Source organism: Myotis yumanensis, unplaced genomic scaffold, assembly GCF_028538775.1.
Source record: "Myotis yumanensis isolate MYYU_CA2020_CCGP unplaced genomic scaffold, mMyoYum1.0.hap1 SCAF_6, whole genome shotgun sequence".
Taxonomy (NCBI): Eukaryota; Metazoa; Chordata; class Mammalia; order Chiroptera; family Vespertilionidae; genus Myotis; species Myotis yumanensis.
This window is the reverse complement of record NW_027223757.1, coordinates 91,186,035-91,207,304: the sequence shown is the minus strand read 5'-3', so window position 1 is coordinate 91,207,304 and position 21,270 is coordinate 91,186,035. Positions and strand designations below refer to the sequence as shown.

The following is a 21,270-nucleotide window of genomic DNA, read 5'->3' as shown; positions in this document are numbered from 1 at the left end:
AAGATATTGAAAACCTATTTCAAGAAATAATGGCAGAAAACTTCCCCCATCTGGAGAAAGAAATGGACTTACAGGTCCAAGAAGCGCAGAGAACCCCAAACAAAAGGAATCCAAAGAGGACCACACCAAGACACATCATCATTAAAATGCCAAGAGCAAAAGACAAAGAGAAAATCTTAAAAGCAGCAAGAGAAAGAGGCTCAATTACCTACAAGGGAATACCCATACGACTGTCAGCTGATTTCTCAACAGAAACTTTGCAGGCCAGAAGGGAATGGCAAGAAATATTCAAAGTGCTGAATACCAAGAACCTACAACCAAGATTACTTTATCCAGCAAAGCTATCATTCAGAATTGAAGGTCAGATAAAGAGCTTCACAGATAAGGAAAAGCTAAAGGAGTTCATCACCGCCAAACCAGTAATATACGAAATGCTGAAAGATATCCTTTAAGAAGAGGAAGAAGAAGAAAAAGGTAAAGATACAAATTATGAACAACAAACATGCATCTATCAACAAATGAATCTAAGAATCAAGTGAATAAATAACCTGATGTACAGAATGAACTGGTGATTATAATAGAATCAGGGACATAGAAAGGGAATAGACTGACTATTCTTGGGGGGAAAAGGGGTGTGGGAGATGCGGGAAGTGACTGGACAAAAATCATGCACCTATGGATGAACTCAGTGGGTGGGGAGTGAGGGTGGAGGGTGGGGTGGGAGCTGGAAGGAGGGGAGTTATGGGGGGAAAAAAGAGGAACAAATGTAATAATCTGAACAATAAAGATTTAAAAAAAAAAAAAAGATCACTAACCAGGATCTTAGTTTGGGGTTCAATGGTGCCTCACTTACACCTCTATCATAGACCAGTAATGTACTGTCTTATTCATTTAAAAATATATCCCCCATTAGACTCTAAGCTCCTCGAGGCAGGGCAGGGCCTGGCTCCTGATATGCCAGTCCCAGGCACTCTGCCTGTCACGTAGCAGATGCCCGGTAAGCTTTGTGGCAGCAGCATTCCACAGAATTAACACCTTTCATCCCTCCCGGAACATTCTTCTCTTCTCCCATATGACACTCTTTCGCTTTTCCTTCCTTCCTTCCTTCCTTCCTTCCTCTCTTTCCTTCCTTCCTTCCTTCCTTCCTTCCTCCCTTCCTTCCTTCATTCCTCCCTCCCTCCCTCCCTTCCTCCCTCCCTCCCTCCCTCCCTTCCTCCCTCCCTCCCTTCCTTCCTCCCTTCCTCCCTCCCTCCCTTCCTCCCTCCCTTCCTCCCTCCCTTCCTCCCTCCCTTCCTTCCTTCCTTCCTTCCTTCCTTCCTTCCTTCCTTCCTTCCTTCCTTCCTTCCAGATGTCATGACAGTGGGGGAACCTGGGACTCAGGTCCGCTGCTAGTTACCAACTGATAAGGGAGCATTTCAGTTTCACAAAGTCTGGCACAGCCATACTCAATAAATGCTGAATATGCTCAACACCCTTTCCTGGACATGCTCATCTCTGTCTGATCAGGTGTCTTCCCTTTTCTCTCCCCCCACTTCTCGCCCCACCTCACCCCTCACCCTAGATGTTTCACATCATCCAACCTTATCTGAGTAGGTTTCCTGTATCACTGTCTCAGACTCATCCAGGCTTAACTCGGAGGTCTCTGAAAACTTCCTTGACAATGCAAACAGCACAGCGTCATGGAGCGTGAGGAACAGTTGGGTCTTGGTGATGCCATCATCAAAGAATTCATTCCTCTCAAAGGCCTTGACCACAGAAGCTACAAACCAAACCCAGAACACACACAGAGTCAGACACTGGGGAGGAGAGCACCCAGGGTGCCAAACACAGCCCTCTCGTAGGGGGAAGCATACTCACAGTGAGTCCCTGCAATGAGCACCATAATGTTGGCATTGTGGAAGGCGTTGCACATCTGCAGGGAGGGAGTAAACCAGTGTTAGGGATCCCTACACTCCCTAGGAAAATTAGCTGGGTTGTAAAGTCCCTTTGGTTATTCCCTTGTCTGGGGTAAATGTACCTTTATATCCAATTCAGCTCTATAAACATTTGATGGGTGGACTTCTGTAAGCTAGGAAGTGTCTAAAGTGCTGAGAATACAAAAGAGAATCAGACCGTCTCATGTAGGGTGGGGACTGAGAAGGAGGGTAGCCCATGGTCTCATGGGGAAAACAGTTCACTTAAAGGGAGAATGTCAAGTCTACTCATCCATGGATGGGCACTTGGGCAAATAGTGCTTCTATGAACATAGGGATGCATACATTCTTTCTGATTGGTGTTTTGGGATTCTTAGGATCTATTCCTAGAAGTAGGATCACTGGGCCTTGGTGATGCCAGCATCAAAGATGTCATTCTTCTCAAAGGCCCTGACCACAGTTCCATTTTTAATTGTTTGAGGAAACTCTACACTGTTTTCCATAGTGGCTGCACCAGTCTGCATTCCCACCAGCAGTGCACGAGGGTTCCTTTTCCTCCACATCCTCACCGGCACTTGTTGATTTATTGATGGTAGCCATTCTGGCAGGTGTGAGGTGCTACCTCATTGTCATTTTAATTTGCATCTCTCTGATGATTAGTGACTTTGAGCATTTTTTTCTTGGCCATCTGTATGTCCTCTTTGAAGAAGTGCCTCTTTAGGTCCTCTGTCCATTTTTAAATTGGATTGTTTGTCTTCTTTTTGTTAAGTTGTATGAGTTCTTTATATATTTTGTGGAAATTAACCCCTTATCAGAGGTATCATTGCCAAATATGTTCTCCCATATAGTGGGAACCATCATTTTGTTGATGGTTTCTTTTGCTGGCCAGAATCTTTTTATTTTGATGTAGTCCCATTTTTGTTTATTTTTTCCCTTTATTTCCTTGCACTAGGAGCGGTATCAGCAAAAATATTGCTACAACAACCAAAGTGCCCATCAGTAGGTGAGTTCATAGAAAAGCTGTGATACATTTACACAATGGACTACTATGCAGCTATAAAAAAGAAGGATCTCTTACCCTTTGAGACAGCATGGAGGGACCTGGAGAATATTATACTAAGCGAAATAAGCCAGTCAGAGAAAGAAAAGTATTACATGATCTCACTTATATGTGGACTCTAATGAACAAAATAAAGTGACAAACAAAATAGATCCAGAGACATGGAAGCATGCAACAGAATGACGAATCTCAGAAGGAAGAGGGGCGGGGATGGGTGGGAAGAGGTTAACCAAAGAACATATATGCATAACCCATGGACACAGACATAGTGTGGTGAAGGTCTGGCGGGTGGGGGGCCGGGATCAGGGTGGAGGGGGCCAATGGGGGAAAATAGGGGACATCTGTAATACTTTCAACAATAAAGATAAGCCTGGCCGGTGTGGTTCAGTGATTGAGCATCAACCTATGAGCCAGGAGGTCACGGTTTGATTCCCAGTCAGGACACATGTCTGGATTGCGGGCTTGATCCCCAGTGCGGGGCATGCAGGAGGAGGCTGATCAATGATGCTCTTTCATCATTGATGTTTCTGTCTCTATATCTCTCTCCCTTCCTCTCTGACCAGTAAAAATATATTTTAAAAAATAATTTTAAAAGACAAATTTCAAAAAAAAAAAGAGAGAAAGAGAGAGAATGTCACATGAGTGCAGTGCTAGGATAGGGACAGGCACAGGTGTGATGAAACACACTGACGGTCCTCAAGAACACGAACTCTATCTCTGGTGATTGGTATTTGCATGTGATCCCCTTCTCCATAGAGTTCACTAAGCAGGGGAGGCAAAACATGGCCCGGAGACGGTCAAATGATATAGTAGGAAATGGAATTCAAGGAGCCTGAGAATCGTATTCAGAGCTGCTCTGCAAAGTTGCATTTGACTTTAGTAAAACATCAGAAATTTAGTGGTATCAGATTATTAAGCATCTGCCATTGACCTCAACTTTACTTCAGCTAATATATACGATATGCTCTGGGGCAATGAATAAAGTTCAATACAAATAAAGTCAATTAAACTCAATACTCTAAGATTAAATAGACCAACCCTGAGCGCTGAGTTAAAATGTGAAACCAAAAAAAAAACACACACACACAAAAAAACAAAAACAAAACAACTAAAACAGACAGACTACTTCTTTCACTTCCAAGAGGAAACAAGAAAGTCATTCTTGATCACATGGTAAATCATAAAGTCCTTTGGTAAAGAGCCACTAGGGGCATACTCGAAACGACAAGCAAATGAAATCCCATGAATTAGGGAGAAGCTTAAATTGAGTGGTTATCTCTAGTGAGAACAACTGCTGGGGCTTTTCTTATTAAGCTTTCAATTAGAATATTTGGAATGATTTCCTCCAATATGGCAGGATAGAACAATTACAAAAGGAATGAAGAAACCTGTATTTTTAAAGTGTAAAAGTGTGCCGTGAATCTGAAGGCTGTAAAGTAAAGGTAGGGGTCTGATATAGCCTCCATGTTGGGGCTGGAGCAGGAAGTCATCAGATAGGGATGACATAACCCTTATGCATATATGTTCTTTTGGTTCTTTGATGATGTTTGCAGCTGTGGATGGGTCATGCCAAGGTCCAGACAGCAAGAGAGAAGGGGGAGGAGAGGACGGAACAAGTGCTCTACGTCCCAGTGATGGACAGGCCAGATACTAATGTGAGCCCAGGGCTCTTAGGGAGAAATATGGCTTGTCTCTCAGGGCTGTGTGGGAATTAATGGGATCATGTATATAAATGTATCCGCTCAACGTGGCATACAATAGGCACTTAATAAAGTAGAAGAATGAACTCTAAAGTAACAACTAGAGCACAAGCCTGGGAGAAGAGAACACAGCCCAGTAGGATGACCTAAGCTGGAAAAGCCCACAAGATGACATTGTCATGTATAGTTAAATCTGAAAATGAAGTGGGGAAAAGGGGTCTCCTGGACGGGAAGCCCTGAGCATGAATCTCTCTATGCCTCTCATTTTATAGATGAGGAAACCAAGACCGGATACAAATTAGTGAGTTACCCCTGGTCAGAGGAGCAGAAACCAGGGCAGAGCACACATCACAGACCACCCGCCAGAGTTCTTGCTGCTTTGGGAAGCTTCCTGTTGCCTCAGGCCAAGGAGGAGCTGGACTCACCTAAGAGAGAATCATTTCCTTTAGGAATAAGAAGGTTTGATGATATAGGATCTTAGAATTAAGGGTGGAAAAGCAGCCAAAGGAGCCTATCTCGAGGAAAGGTGGAAGTAGTCAGAGCCAGGAAGTGGGCGTTCAGGATGTTTAAACCTGAGCCATTGCCAACAGGGGAGAGAGAGAGAGAGAGAGAGAGAGAGAGAGAGAGAGGGCTGGAGACTGAGATAAGCTGGCTGGAAAAAAGAGATTGTACTTATGAGACATTGAACAATAAAGCCAACATGGTTAGTTGTGTATCTCCACTGTCCATGTTGTGTAAGAAAGAGAAATGAAAACTGTCAGAGAAACTAGAGTGAGAGAGAAGTCAGGACCTAGGAACACAGATTTTTTTTAATTTTAATTGTTTGGTTTTTTTTGAGAGAGAGAGAGAGAGAGAAAGAGAGAGACACATATCAATATCAATCGGCTGCCTCCCACAATTGCCCTGACCGGGGATTGAACCCATACCTGGATATGTGCCCTGACCGGAACTGAACTGTCACTCTTTGTTGTACGGACAACACTCTAACCAACTGAGCCACACTGGCCAGGGAAGAGACAGAGCTTTTGAAGGAAAACTTTTCCCTGCTCTTTTCACCCAAAGATGCAGGCAATGAAGAGAGAACTGGGGATGATCCTACAGGTACTGGACCAGGCAGCCTCAAGCCCTAGGCTTAGGGTGTCTTTTCATCACAACTTCTTCAAATCTGAGTGCCTCTTACAATGAGCAGCTGAAGAGTGGAGAATTCTTGGCAAGCTTTTATTCTGTAGCACTCAGAGCTATTGTTTAAGATTTGCAGCTAACTCCCAGGTAACACTAGGAATTGCTGGCTGAGGCCTAGATTGCTGTTTTAACGGTTTTGAGAGTTTCCCCCTTTTTCATCCCTCGAGCAATAATACGCTATGCTTAGGTAGCCACCCCAGTTCAATAAATCAGAGTTGGTTAATTTTCTATTTATTCTGGTTGACCTTGAACTATCTTCAGTGTCCAAATTTCTAGTGGCCCAGGAGTCACATAGTAGCTGATCAGTGATAATAGGACTCAATCAGGGTGGGGCTTGGGGTGGGGGTGGCAGCTGAGGATCAGAGCTCTTGTTAAAGCCACCTCAGTACCTACCTGTCTTAATACGACCACAGCCTGTGAGTCCACAAAATGCACCATGGAGAAATCCAGGATGACGGTGTGGGTGCTGGGTATAAAAGACGAATCTGATCTACTCCTGACCTGACTTCCAGAAGCGTCAGGAAGTGACTTCGGGTCGTTTCTAGAGTGTTTATTAGGAAGCCAAATATTCTCATAGCTTTGCCCTTGATTTCTCTGAAGTATGGAAGATACTGTGTTGGGTATTGGTTCCTCAGATGAATATTGGCTCATGTTCCCACTGTCCATACGTGTGCATTGCGTCAGGCTCATAGAGGATGGCTTGCGGTCCTGTTTGGTTTCATATCGCTCTGTGTAAACAACCTGGGACAAGAGTTAGGGAAGGGCTGTGAAAAGACTCAAACAAGAGTGGGGAGTGCTTGCAACTGTGCTGTCTCTATCTACTAACTCCCTCCCTCTCCCTTAGGAAGCTTCTCCACAGACCAGGCACGGGGCAGCTTTTCCTTGAGTATCTCACATCACTTCAAGCTCCGACTGAAAAAACCCCACTTTCATCATTCCTTATCCTCACCTCTCACAAGCCCCACTCCCCGCAACTTCCCTCCAGGCACCAATGACATTATCATGGTCCTAGTGAGCCGGAGTGACAATCATCTTTGATTTATTCTTTTCCCTCACCCCTGGGTTCTAATTAGCCTCCAGAGCCTTCTAGTGCTTTGAAGTATTTCTTCCATCAGTCCCTTTGTTCAAAACTGCCTTCCTTTATCGGCGAAACGGTCTTCTGTCAGACTTCCTTAAAAAAGACAAAACTGCCTTGAGCAGGGCTGTCATTACCTCTCACTTCCATGCTCCTTGCAGGCCTGAAGCCTGTACAGCTTTAGGACCCTGCGGAGAACCAGGAGCACAATGGTATGCAAGACACAGGGACCCGTGTCTACCTAGGGAATAAGAACTCATGGAAAAATGAGAATAATTCATATGCTAACATGGTATAATTTGGGGTGATGTTTCTTTAAAAATATTGTTCTAATAACGTTTATAAAATAAAATTTAAAAACAGGAAAAAACTATAAAGACAAAAAGTATATAAGGTAGTAGATAGTGTATAGCAAAAAAAGAAAAAGTGGTGTGGATAGAAAATAAAACTCCAGTTCAGAGGGGAGAGCTGTTCCCCAAGGCTTCAAGGTCACCGAGGCCAGGCCTCGGGGCACAGCTGTGGACTGATGCCATGGCAGGAGGTGCAAGGTCCCCAGGCAGAGGAACCCTCTAAGAGCCTTCCTTCTCTCTCCTTCATCTATTCTGCAGCCCTGTCCTTGAAGGGCTTTCATAATCTACTCAGGCTGTGTCTGCCAGAGCTTACTCCCCAGGCCAAGCCTCTCATCCTGAGGACCCCATACTTATTTCGACCTTGGTGTCTTTGTGCAAGACTACCATGGGCTGGGAGTCCTCTTTGTCCCTACCTGGCAGAAAGCCAAATTTCTCTCTCCTGTCCAGCTCAAACCATTGCTACCAAGGTCTCCCTGACTTTTTGAGCTCATGTTGATCTCTCGTTACCTGGAGTCTTAGAGTTGTTAGAATCTAAACACACAATTTCAAACATAATAATATTCTGCATAGTATGGTTTACTATCCTATTTCATCAGTTTTAAGAGGCATCACCACTTTCTGTATTCTCAAGAAAAAAAATACTACAAATAAACTAGGACTCATCATCAACTTCACAATGCATCCAAACTTCAGAGATGTGGAAAAATGCCTGTGTTAGGATTGATCAAACACAACAATGGCCTTCTATGTCACATTAATAGAGTCGTCTCCCTAGTGTGATTTAAATCTCTACGAACTGCTTCAAAATAACCCTGTGATTTGGGGGAGTACAGATGGGTGGGGTATGGATGAAACAAGACTGGCTATTAGTTGTTGAATCTTAAAGTGGATGGGAGGTGCACAGAGGCTCATTATACTTGTCTCTACTTTTGTGTATGTTCAAAATTTTTCCTGAAAAAAACATTTTTTTAAAAGAACCACCTGGATGGACCTTGAGGCCATTATGCTAAGTGATATTCTCCAGCAACAAAAAGACAAATACTGTGTGATTCCAGGGATATATGAGGTGCCTGGATTAGTCAGATGAATAGAAACAGAAAGTAGAATGGTGGTTGCCACGGGCTGAGTGAGGGGGAGTGGGAGGTGTTACTTAACAGGTACCGAGTTCCAGTTTTCCATGATGAAAAAGTTCTAGCGATAGAGGACAGTGAGGATTACACAACAGTGTGAATGTATTTAACACTACCATACACTTAAACATGGTTAAGATGATATATTTTATGTTACATATTTTCTACCACAATAATAAAAAAAAAAAAAAAAGCCAGAGACCCTTAAAAATTCTTTTTCAGAGTGTCATAGTTCTGGGCACATATAGGAGCTTAATAAATACCAGATGATCATATTCTACTCTCGAGTGCACTTGCTGATGGCCTGTGAATGCCCTCTGCAATACTCAGTGCAGTGTGGCTATCACATAAAAATTCAATAGAGAGTTAATTCTGCCCTCTTGGCAACAAAGCTGGTATTTTCAGGGAGCTCAGTAGAACCTACGCTCATTGGGGTGTATAGCAACCAGAGTGGGTGACCAGAGTGAGTGCCTGGTGTTTGCAGGGGCCTGCGCAGGAGGGGGACAGGAGGTGTGTGTGTGTGTGTGTGTGTGTATAGAGCTGCTCCTCCTGAGTGTGGGTGTAGGCTGGGAAATGAGCAGGCCTGCTCTGGGGCAAAGGACTATTTAGATCAAGTCTGAGTTGGAAGTAATGACACTTAGTTCATCCGCTGGAATAACCTGCAGATGCTGTAAAACCCCCATCTGTGCTTGTCCGCCCCTCGCTGCCCATCGGCACTGCCTTGGCCCAGGCAGATGGCAGGAGATCCTTGAGAACCCAGCCACCTTGGCCCTCGCCTAGTGGGACTTATAAGACAATCTTTAAGTCCCTTATTTTCAGAAAAATAAAATCAGGCAGCCAAAGGTCTGGGAAATGGGCACAGCTAGGGAATGACTCTCTGTCTCTCACCACTGAGTAGGGACTCGAGAGTCACCATCGCTTCCTACCCGCTTTCAGTTCAAGATCTGACCCTCAAAGGGGAAGCCATGTCTTCACTCTGAGCAGAACTCTTCAATTTCCAATTACCTGTGGTCCATCTAAGAGTCAAAATCCCTGAGGGGGTTTTCTTTTCTTAAAACAACAACAACGACCTGCTCTTGTACTTCTTTATAAAGCGCAGAGGGAAATGCAGAAAAGAAGAGGTCGCTAACCCTGGGTGGCGGCTCCAGTTCGTCGCAGTTGCAGTAACACTGACACATCCTTCCTTCCTGCCGGCCACCTTCGCTGTTAGTGAACAGCCTGTACACCTCTTCCTCTTTCAGAGGCACCCGCACCATTTCCACCTGAAAGGCAGAAGGAGGCTTCAACGTAGATGGGTAGATGGCAAGTGGCAGGAGCGAGGGCCCCTGGGGGAGGCGAGGGGAGCTGGTGGATTAGAGTGGGGAGGGCAGCCCTTACCTCCTCCAGCAGCTTGTGCTTCAAGTCGTACACGTTTACAAAGGTGATGGAGTTGCAGCACTGGAAGATTTTCACCCCAGGAAAGGTCAAGATCTGCAAGACAAATGTAAAGTTCAGAGAAATTTCTCAGTTCTTTCGTGGAGGGAGGAAGATTCTTCAGAGCCTAATTGAGGCTATATTCTTCTTTATAAGAGGCAAGAGCCAGCAAGGCCCTTCCTCCCGTTTCCACCCCTGCTTTGCCTGCTTTCTTCTTTTCCCCGCCATTTCCTCACTCCCCTCTTTTGGCCTTCCACCCCCTAAAGTACATTTTAAAATTATCCTTAACTGGCTGTGGGACTCCAGGACTTACCTGCCTCTTTAAGCGCCCACCCTACCATGGTGCATCCCTCTCCCCACCTTTGTCCAGCGTGTCTGTAGTGCAGCAAACAACAGCAAAGGGATTTTGTAGAAAATCTTTCAGGCAAAGAAGTGGGACTGGTTTGGATTCTTACCTCCCGATAGTCAAGGATGCTTCTGTAAATGTTGGTGTTAGGGATCTGACCCAGGAGGAGAATCTTCGTTCTGAAAGGAAATGCATTTGCCTTTAGGTCATAGTTGCCTTGCCTGCCACGGCTAAGCTTCTGTGACCGGAGACTGAGTACCTGTGTGACTGAACGGTGATGATGAAGAAGGCAAAGGCTACGGAAACCATTAGTCCGACGTCCAGGCCCAGGACAATTGCAGCTAAGAACGTCACCATCCAAATAATCTTACGGGAAGAAGCGAAAAGGAAGACCATATCGCAAGCAGAGATGAGGACATCACCAGTCCTAGCTCCTGACACCCTCTCCCTCTCCCTCCTGACACCTGGGATTTAGAGGACAAATTCCACAGCCGCATGGCCTGATGCCATCACAAAGGGCTGGCCCAAGGCTGCAGAGCAGTTCGTCTAGGCCTCCTGGGTCAGTTCTCTCTTGAAACTTTCGTTTCCTCGTGTGCAAAATGGGGGTATTAATAGCTACGTTATAGGCTTTGCGGAGATTAGAAATGCGATTTGTAAAGCAACCCAGAACACTCACCAGATGGCAGTTGCTATTTTAAGACCTATAATAGTTATTGGGAGTCTTGAACACCACTCTCAGCAGGTGACTTGATTTGAACCTTCACAGAGAAGAGAGGCTGAAACTCCCTCAAATGTTTACTTCCCCTCCCCCTGCCACTTGTGCGTTAGTTGGAGGTGCTCGCTCTCTTCCTAGAACCAGAAGCTCCGCCCGTGCTCTGCACCACATACCCTCTTAGCTCCTCAGGGATCTGAGTCCAAAAAGTAGCCCCTTTCACATCTCTTTGCCTCTATTGGGTCCTTCTCCCCTCATCACATTCCCCCATCTTTTATTTCTTGCCATTTCCCCTCTGTCCCCAGGCCCGTGCTGGAAAGAGAAGGAGGGTGCTCTGTCAGTTCCTCGGGCAGGACACCTCCCTTTCTTATTAGGATTTGTGTCTCCGGGTTAAAAGTCAACCAAATCTGCAAGGCATGACAAACCCTTTTTACTACATTTGTATTGAACTATAACCACTTAATTATTTTTTATTTAATTTTGCGTAGTTGGAGTGAGGTCGCAGTATTTCTTTGCACCAAGGGCTTCGACTCCTTATTTGAAGCAAAATAAAGTACCAGGCATCAGAGTTGCTAGTGTCCTTCATGTTGATGTCCTTTGTTTGTTCTCTTTCCCTCTGTCCAACCTTCCCCTGCCCCTGCCCCTTCCCCTGCCCCTGCCCCTGCCCCTGCCCCTGCCCCTGCCTCAGCCAGTGCATCTACACTCACAGAGTCATACTGGCTCTGCCTCCACAGACTGGGTAGATAGTAAATATTTTCAAGCAAGGGTAGGACGTTGCTCACAATAATACCAGCCAGCACAGCCTGTGGGGAAAAGGGTGGATGTACAAAATTACTCATTGTTGTGATATTTATAATAAAAATTCAGACAACCTAATTTTCTTTTTTTCCTAATTTTCTAATAATAACAAAATAACTAGATAAGTTCTAGTATGAGCTATCATGCTATATACCAAATACAAACAAGAATACAAAGTTGTATGCCGAGTTAGGTTGAAACGATGCAAAGTAATATCAATTCATAGAAAATAATATTGATCAGATATATGCCAAAATGTTAATAGTGGTTCATTTGTAAATGTGGATGACATTTTTAGCTCTTATGAATTTTCAAAAGTTTTTAGAAATAGGCACGTCTACTTTTCTAATGGAAAAAAGTTTTCTTAAATATGAGAAAATGAAAATTTATACTCAGTTGTAAAAATCATCAGGGTCTTAAAGTAGAACTAAACTAGTTTAAGAAACACTTTCTTGTGTTTATGAAGGCCCTGCATTGGCTTAACATTTCTCAGCCTTTCCCTCGTCACCCTCTCCTCTGTCTGCTCTGCCTGGGAATTAGAACTGACCCTACCACCAGGATGGCCGGAGGTTACTCTGGATTTCTGAGGTTACTCAGTGACCAGTTGGACTCAATAGTAGGGGAGGGAAGAGCAAAGATGAAGTTAGCAGAAATTACTTCCTTTCCATTTTCATCTTCTTTCCAGTCAGGAATCTCCAAACTTCCTGCAATTTGCAGGGAGATGTGGTGGAAAGGAAAAGAATCTCAACTTCATAGGGTTTTTTCAAAATGTTTGGCTTGAGGGAAGGAGTATAAAGAGGAAACATAAATTTTCATAAAACAATATACAATAAAAAATTTACCTTTCTGAATATTAAGGTTAGAGATGCTCACGTGTAAAGAAGAATTAATCTCAGATATAATTTCCATCATCCAAGAGATAACAATTATTAACATTTTGGTATGTTCTATTTTTTTCCTCACACAAATCGAAGCAATATTGAATACACTGTTTTGTATCATGTTTTCTAAATCTTTGTTTTGGTCCCCTGGCTAAGTAACTGAGATCCTAGCCAGGATGCTCCAACAATTCTTCCAATAAGGGTTTTGCAACAAGCTATTCATAGCCTTTCAAGGAAGGAAGCAATCTTTAATACTCATAGAGCCTCATTAGTATAGTACTCAGATGTTCCACTGGTCAGATTGTGTTCACATTTTCTTTCCCACAAACATCCTACCAGATGCTGTAAAAAGAATGTGATATAACATGGGGCGCCAAGAGCAGGGGCTGTTCTCTCTCTAACATGTTTCAATAAAAGAGTGCTACCTACTTTTATCAGTAGCCTCCATACATTTTTGGAGCTTTAAAAAGTTCTGATTCTTCTAGCTAAAAAGCAAAAACAACTCTGTTCAAAGTAAATTAGAGAGTGGCTTTGCTAAAACAGACTCCATAGTGATTGCACCAAAGGTGCTATACAAACTCAGTTCTGGAGATGACTTCTGCCGGGAATCAGAGGACAGCTTGTGTGATAAGCACAAGCTTAATCCCACCCCCAGGCATAGATTCCTTGGCTGGGGCCCAAGGTCCCTGAATCACAAGAACAGAGGCAGCAAGAGCCTGGAGGTAGCCTGCTCTGTGGCAACCTGATATTCACCAGGTGCAATGGACACGTTCAAAAGGAGGCAGGTAATGTTCCGGCTGGCGTGGCTCAGTGGTTGAGCGTCGACCTATGAACCAGAAGGTCACCGTTCGATTCCCGGTCAGGGCACGCACCTGGGTTGTGGGCTCGATCCCCAGTGTGGGGTGTGCAGGAGGCAGCTGTTCGATGATTCTCTCTCATCATTGAGGTTTCTATCTCTCCCTCTCCCTTCCTCTCTGAAATCAATTTTAAAAAAAGGATGGGGTAACATTTAGTACCACTGCAGCTTCAGGACTGCCACCTCAGCGTGGAACCAAGCTGCAACACCAGGCAGGAACCCTCCTCCCACCTCCCTCAGTACTTATCTAAAAATAGCTAAAGGGAACATTAAAGAAATTTAAAAGGAAGTCATGGTCACTGAGCATTGATCTCTATTGAGAACAAATTGATTATAGCCAGGAATTATTGCGCCTGGAATCTCTCAATGCATGGTGGTCGGTCTCACAAAAAGGAAGAAATGGCACCTGAGCATATAGGAGCATCCCAGCTGAACACAGTTATAACTCAACTGTCAGGCCCTGCCTTCTCGAATTGTAAGCTAACCAGAGACAGTGGGGAAGCAGGCGAGGGGTTGAGTTCACCTGTGTGCAAAACAGGCCCCCCCCTCCCCTGGAAGCGGTTTGGGAAACCGGATGGCGTGAATGTGCACTGAGGGTCCAAGCCTGTGATGGTAATGGGCGTTCTGGCATCTGAAGTCTGTGTTGGTCTCTTTAACTGAATCCTTACTGTAAAGCTTACTTTAGAGCTTAAGCGATTAAAAGATTAATAACAATAATGGCTAATGTTTCTTGAGTGCTAATTACTAGCTCAACGCTGCTCTCTCTCTATTATATAACATCTTATTTGAATGCCAATCCTGAGAGGTAGGTGCTATTATTGTAAAGGAAAGGCACTGGAGAGAGGCCGGGGCAGGCCGTGGGGGCGTGCTGAGTGCAGTTCTGCTCAGAGATACCCACCAAGATGCAATCTGGACCCTGGGCTTTCTGGGCTTGGATATTCGATCAGTTCCACTTACATTTGGCAGTTCGTAGAAAAAGGATTCCACCTTCACCATCAGGAGCAGCATCAAGCCTGCTCCTACCAGCGATGCAAACTGAGGAGACAGAGCAGGTTGGAGAGAGACCATCAGGATTGTACTGGTCCCTGCCTACAACCGAGGCTTCTGCTTGGTGAGAAGCACGTCAGTTTTTCTTAAAAGGAACTGAGTGTGACCATCCAGCATTAAGTGCATTTTTGTTGACCTGACACTGTCAGGTCTTGTCAAAGTGCTAACCACATGCTAGGTGCTGCACCCGTACTCGCTGATGAACGCATGGGTGCTTTCTAAGGGTCCACATTGTCCTGGTGTTTAATCTTTACTGCCTTAGCCTTTTGCTGCGAATCGGAGTCTCCTAAACCCCGGGTGGCTTGCACTCCCTCCTCACGCTAACCCCTCCTTGAACAGTTCAGAAAAGCCCTCGCAGAGCCCTCACTGTCAGCCCTGAAATCACAACCATTCCTCCTCCCATATCAATAAACACCCCCCCTCTGGGAGCGTGGGACCAGGCAAGGAGGCCAGGCCTTGGAAAGCAGGGAGTGAGGAAAGGAACCCACTCAGGGAGCGCAGGGCGCACAGTGGTCAGGACTGAATAAGCAGGAAGACGGACCAGGGACAGCCCAACTGGCCACAAGCCCAGGGCTCTTCACATGCCCTCTGCCATGGGCCTGCCAACATGTCCGGCCCGGGCCGTGGCTGGAGGGCTGATAGGTTTGGGTGCAGCCAGTGAAGACAAGTGGATTCTAGATCAGGGAAAAAGTAAAGAGAAATCCAAATACGTATACAGAGTTTGTATTTATGCCAGACAAAAAATAAAGCTGCCCTGGGTGGCAGGTCATGTCTGAGAGGTTCAGAGCCAGACCTGAGCTTGTCTGAAGGCCTGGGGAACTGAAGAAATAGAGGAGCTCTTGGGCGGAGTGAATCAAAAGGCCCCAGAGGAAGGGGTGGAGAGGACACCCACTGCTGTGGGATGAAGAGGCTGAGCCAGTCTCAGAGGCCTTTGCCCGTCCAGGTCAGAAACCAAAGTGGAGGCTCCAAGGGTATAGCTCCAAGGGTAGGGCCGGGGGCCGGCAGCACTCTCTATCTGAACCAGGATCTGCACTGGGCAAGTCAGGGTCTCCAGGAGGGGTTACCAGCACCCCAGACACGTGCCTCCCACCAAGGGTCACTGCGCCGCACAGAGATGCCATTGGCAGGAGGGTGTGCTGCGTGGGACAGCAATGCAGCAGCAGAGAACAGCATGGGGCCATGGGCTGCCTCAGGCAGGCGCTTTGCCCAGCAGGCACTGGCAACTCCCAGGCTGAAGTGAAGGTCTTCTTCCTTCCCTCCATCTGTACATATCTAACCCCCTTCAGTAGTCCACAGAAGTCCCACTTCCCCCATCACTCTCCTTGCAGAATTTATGGCACTTTTTACTTATTGTCCTTATTCTGCACTTAATTTTACTTGCACTGTGATTTCGTTTTTTCTAATGGTGTGCATCTTTTCTCCCCAAGTTTATGCTTGTATACTGAATCAACAAAGTGTGTTGTCAAAAATCACTGGGAACTAAAATCTGGAATTGCCATTTCCATTTCTTCTTATAAAACCCTCTCCCTATGGCTTCAAAGTTCTTTCGCCCTTGCATCGAACATCCTTCTTCTTACATAACCCAACTTCCTTTCTTTCTGGTAAAGAGTGGGAAAGGGCTGCTCCTTAAAGCCAGTGTGTCTGGCAGCAGCTCTGTGACAGCGAAGCTCAGTCCACATAGACTGATCTGAATGGTCTTACTAGACACACGCTCTTGTCCCTGCCTAATCTTCTGATTTTTATGAGCTTTCACCTTCTATTTCACAAGTTTAGCCATGGAATGTGACACTTTACCTTTCCCCACTAAAATTTGGTGTCGATTCTTCTGACACTTCCCTTTCTGATCTGAAGAGAGTCTGACCTAGATAATTTTCTATCATACCAAGGTAGGATGATCATAAATTCCCAAGGCTCATCTAGACAAAGACCTTACTCTCTATCATGAAAGCCCCTTGCCATACCCTTTGAGGAAGCCAGGAAAGTTTCTGGTTTGGCTGCCGTGATAGAGTTGAATTATTGCTTTCCCAGAGTAGAACTAAGAATATTATATATATATATATAAAGTTTATAAGTGATTGTTAGTTCACCTGAAATATTATCTTTTAGGTTACATGGAAAATGGTTGTGTTTTTTGTGTGTGTGTGTGTGTGTGTGTGTGTGAACTTCTCACATAGAATAAGACCTCTGTAGAAAATGACTTTCAAGTTCCATATTGACAAATACCTTTTAAGACAAAAATCTAAACAAAAATGAGATCCTCCCCAACAAGTATAACATTAAAATAGCAATGTGATTAAACTAATGTAACCTTTCTATGAAAACATATGAATAGACATCAATATTTTTAAATGCTAGAGATCAAATTCTATTTCAGCATACCTGTTGTCTTCCTCCAGATTTATCCTGGATCATTGTCCTAATAATAGCACCAGTAAACACACAAGATCTGAAAAATGAGCTGACGACATTGCAAATGCCAATGACTATTAAATCCTATAAAGAAATAGCAAACAATTTAGGCCCACTATTTGTTGAAGAATGCTGATTTAAGTTTGAACTGAAGGTATACTGTCTGTTTCTGGTGCATGAGAATAGGTTGTTTATATCATTTCAAATAACATGGAAATGTTCTTAGGAGAACAAAAGGATGGCACATCTGATTTCTAGATTAGGTTGAAACTTCATTTTAGTTAGTGATCACAAGGAAAGCACTTTTTCAAAGTGAGAAAATGAGACTTTTGCCTTATTCTCTCTCTCATGATCACTAGGACTTAGAATGACGAAGAGAACATAGTCCTATTTTTCTCTCTTCCTTCTAAACTATCCTAAAAGTAAAAGTGGGACACCTCATGCATCCATATTTCCTTTTTGAGTACTAGGGAAAGTACTGAACTCAGAATAGTTGGAGATATTTTAAAAAAAAGAAGACAGCCCTAACTGGTTTGGCTCAGTGGATAGAGCATCGGCCTGCGGACCGAAGGGTCCCAGGTTTGATTCCGAAGGTCAAGGGGCAGGGGTCCTCAAACTTTTTAAACAGGGGGCCAGTTCACTGTCCCTCAGACCGTTGGAGGGCTGGACTATAGATTAAAAAAAAACTATGAACAAATTCCTATGCATATATCTTATTTTGAAGTAAAAAAACAAAACGGGAACAAATACAATATTTGTATTTGCATGTGGCCCGCGGGCCGTAGTTTGAGGACCCCTGATCAAGGGCATGTACCTTGGTTGCGGGCACATCCCCAGTGGGAGGTGTGCAGGAGGCAGCTGATCGATGTTTCTCTCTTATCGATGTTACTAACTCTCTATCCCTCTCCCTTCCTCTCTGTAAAAAAACAATAAAATATATTTTTTTTAAAAAGAAAAAAACTATTTCTGGGAGATTGACTTAGTTATATTAGTAGTCTGGTTTTGCTATTCCATATCATTTCTTATTGCACCGCAGAATGTGGTTGACTTCTAAAGACTTTGTGGAAAGGAAGATAAAATTAAAAGGAGAGGAATCCTACTAGCTCAACAACATGATGCCACATGCTATCTTCTTGCATCCCTGCACCGTATCTGTTCTAGGGAAGTATCACTCATGCTAATTCAGATGGGTTCAGAACTAAGTGTGCCACACTTCTCAAAAGTCCTTTGGTAGTTACAGTTCAAATTATATTCTAAAAGATTCTCTGGTTACAGAAGAATCCAGTCTTCACGTTAGCAGGAGGCTCAGATTAGAGTACAAAGATTTAAGGGTCAGAGAAAGTAATAGAAAGGCCTGTCTGCTCACCTGGTTGGAATTGACATTATATTTATGGAAATTGGCAATCTTCTTGCCCAGAAATACAAGCAGTGAGGAGCTCACTATAGCTAAGGAAAAGGCATTTAAAACAATGTCCCGAAGATGATCCAAATTCGGCGTTACAGGAAACAGGAATCTGGAAAAAAATGGTGGAATTATTCCTGGAGAGCAGGAGTCATTCATTGGCACCTCCCCCACTTCATCCTTATTAGACAGAGCAGGCCTCAAGCTTAAAACACAAACAAACAAACAAAACCAGTAAGATATAAAAATAATTGAGGTAAGAGCTTGCCCAAACTGCCATCAAACTAAGCCAAATTACCAAAGCCAGTCGGAGAACATGCTTTGCTATGTTCTAAGTTCAAGGATTCTGCCATGTAGTAAAGAGAATAGAACAGGTAAAACCAAAACAGATGGACAAGAAATAGTTTACTTATTCTATTGGAGACCATTAGTAAACAATAGGCAGATATCACATCTAAGATGGTTTATAACTAAACAGCTCAGTGAATTCCCTTCTATTCACATGCAAATCTTTTAGATTTGCAAATATTTTCTCCAATTCTATGGGTTACCTTTTTACTGTCTTTAAAAGTAAAAAGGTCTTTTGATGCATGAAAGTTTTTAATTTTCATGAAGTCTAATTTGTCTATTTTCTTTTGTTGCCTATGCCTTTGGTAACATATCCAAGAAATCACTGCCAAATCCGATGTCATGAAGCTTTTGTCCTGTTTTCTTCTAACAGTTTTATAGTTTGGGCCTTACATTCAGGTTTTTGATGGATTTTGAGGTAAGTTCTGTATATGGTATTCGGTAAGAATCCCACTTCATTCTTTTGCATGAATATCCAGTTTCCCCAGTACCATTCATTGACAAGATTGTCCTCTCCCCATTGAATGGTCTTGGCATCCTTGTCATTTGACCACGTATGCAAGGGTTTATTTCTGAGCTCTCCATTTCATTCCATTGGTCTGTATATCTGTCTTTACGCTGGTACCACACTGGTTTTAATTATGGTAGCTTTGTGATAAGTTTTGAAATTTGAGTTCTCCAACTTTTCAGGATTAATCATTTTCAGGATTGCTTTGGCTATTTGGGGCACCTTGTGATTCCATATGAATTTTAGGATTTATTAAAGTTTCTGCAATAAACCTCATTGGGATTTTGATAGGGATTAAATTGAATCTGCAGATAGCCTTGGGTAGCATTGACATCTTAACATCTGAACATGGGTTGTATTTCCATTTATGTATGTCTTCTTTGTTTCATTGATGTTTTGTAGCTTTCATTGTGTAAGACTTTCATCTCCTTGGCTAATTCCTAAGTATTTTATTCATTTTATTAGGAATTTATTGAGCTTCTTAGATGTTTATATTCATGTATTTCATCAAATTCGTTTTTTTCCAGCTATAATTTCTTCAATATTCTCTCTACCCCATTCTCTTTCTCTTTTGCTTTTGAGACCATGATGTGCATGTTGGTTTCTTGATGGTCTCCCACAGGCCCCTTAGACTCTGTTCACTTTTCTCCAATCATTTCCCTCCCTGTTCCTCAGACTCAATAATTTCCATTGTCTTATCTTCAAGTTCATTGATTCTTTTGACTGCTCAAGTTTGCCTATCTCTACAGCCATGTGTTGCTTAATGATGGGGATACATCTAAGAATGTGTCATTAAGTGATTTCATCATTGTGCAAACATCGTGGAGTGCACTTACATAAATTTAGATGGTATACACCTAGGCTATATGGTGTAGCCTATTGCTCCTAGGCTACAAATCTGTATAGCATGTTACTGTACTGAAGGCTATAGGCAATTGAAAATGGTATTTGTGTATCTAAATATATCTAAATATAGAAAAGATACAGTAAGACTATGATATAAAAGATAAAATATGGTATACCTGTATGGGGCACTTACTATGAATTGAGCTTGCAGGACTGAAAGTTGCTCTAGGTGAGTCAGTGAGTGAGTGGTAAGTGAATACGAAGGCCTAGGACAGTGGTCGGCAAACTCATTAGTCAACAGAGCCAAATATCAACAGTACAACGATTGAAATTTCTTTTGAGCCCTGACTGGTTTGGCTCAGTGGATAGAGCGTCAACCTGCAGACTGAAGGGTCCCGAGTTCGATTCCGGTCAAGGGCATGTGCCTTGGTTGTGGGCACAATCCTAGTGGGGGGTGTGCAGCTGATCAATGTTTCTCTCTCATCGATGTTTCTGGCTCTCTGTCCCTCTCCCTCTCTGTAAAAAAATCAATAAAATATATTTTTTTTTAAAAAGAAATTTCTTTTGAGAGCCAAATTTTTTAAACTTAAACTATATAGGTAGGTACATTGTTATTAACTTAATTAGGGTACTCCTAAGCTGGCCTTTGCTAAAAATGTCCTCAATCTGATTGAGGTACGTTCGCTGAGGTCGACCCCTTCCAACTTTCCCATCCACACTCGTCTTGTATACTTGTTTCATCTATCTCCTTTCGTTCATCCTCTCTATATGACCAAACCATCTCAACATACCTTTCTCAATCCTCGACACTACATCTTCTTTCACTCCACAACGTCCCCTAAAATTAACTTAATAAACTTTACTTAAAGTTTTAAGTCTTAGTTAAACTATAGGTACGTTGAATAAAACTTGATATCATACTTAATAACGATATTATTTATTGATAAAATTAAATTCCTTACAATTTACCTTACACTATCCATAAAATTAAATCATGACAATGACTGACAAACACTAATGTGAACAATGGCCTTGCATCTCCTTGGAAAGTTTGGGTAAGTCTGGTTTGTATGTTGTTGTTTTTAATTTTAGGCACAATTCCAGGTTCTCATCAATAAGATAACTTCTCAATTTACTCTTGATAAGGTTCATGCTTGAAAATGATTGTTTGCATAAATATGTAGACCCGAATAAGGAAAGAACAGCAAACACTAGTTTTTTCAGTTGACTATATGAGTCAGGAATACTATTCCAGGTGTTAAAAATCAACATATCTTCCTTCTCCAGGTCTTTC

At 43.3% G+C, this 21,270-nt stretch overlaps 1 protein-coding gene across 1 annotated transcript in view; it reads right to left on the bottom strand.

The window, feature by feature from the left end:
* Window positions 1-21,270, bottom strand: part of SLC26A8 (solute carrier family 26 member 8) — a 92,557-nt gene that overhangs the window by 1,696 nt on the left and 69,591 nt on the right. The window contains exons 8-18 of the mRNA XM_070418694.1: window positions 18,239-18,386; window positions 16,843-16,956; window positions 14,374-14,451; window positions 11,589-11,684; window positions 10,429-10,535; window positions 10,279-10,348; window positions 9,788-9,880; window positions 9,541-9,672; window positions 6,249-6,596; window positions 1,858-1,912; window positions 1,581-1,759 (exon numbers count right to left, since the gene is read on the bottom strand). Of these exons, the coding sequence (XP_070274795.1) occupies window positions 1,581-1,759; window positions 1,858-1,912; window positions 6,249-6,596; window positions 9,541-9,672; window positions 9,788-9,880; window positions 10,279-10,348; window positions 10,429-10,535; window positions 11,589-11,684; window positions 14,374-14,451; window positions 16,843-16,956; window positions 18,239-18,386 (1,420 nt within the window). The remainder of the gene's footprint in view (window positions 1-1,580; window positions 1,760-1,857; window positions 1,913-6,248; window positions 6,597-9,540; window positions 9,673-9,787; window positions 9,881-10,278; window positions 10,349-10,428; window positions 10,536-11,588; window positions 11,685-14,373; window positions 14,452-16,842; window positions 16,957-18,238; window positions 18,387-21,270) is intronic.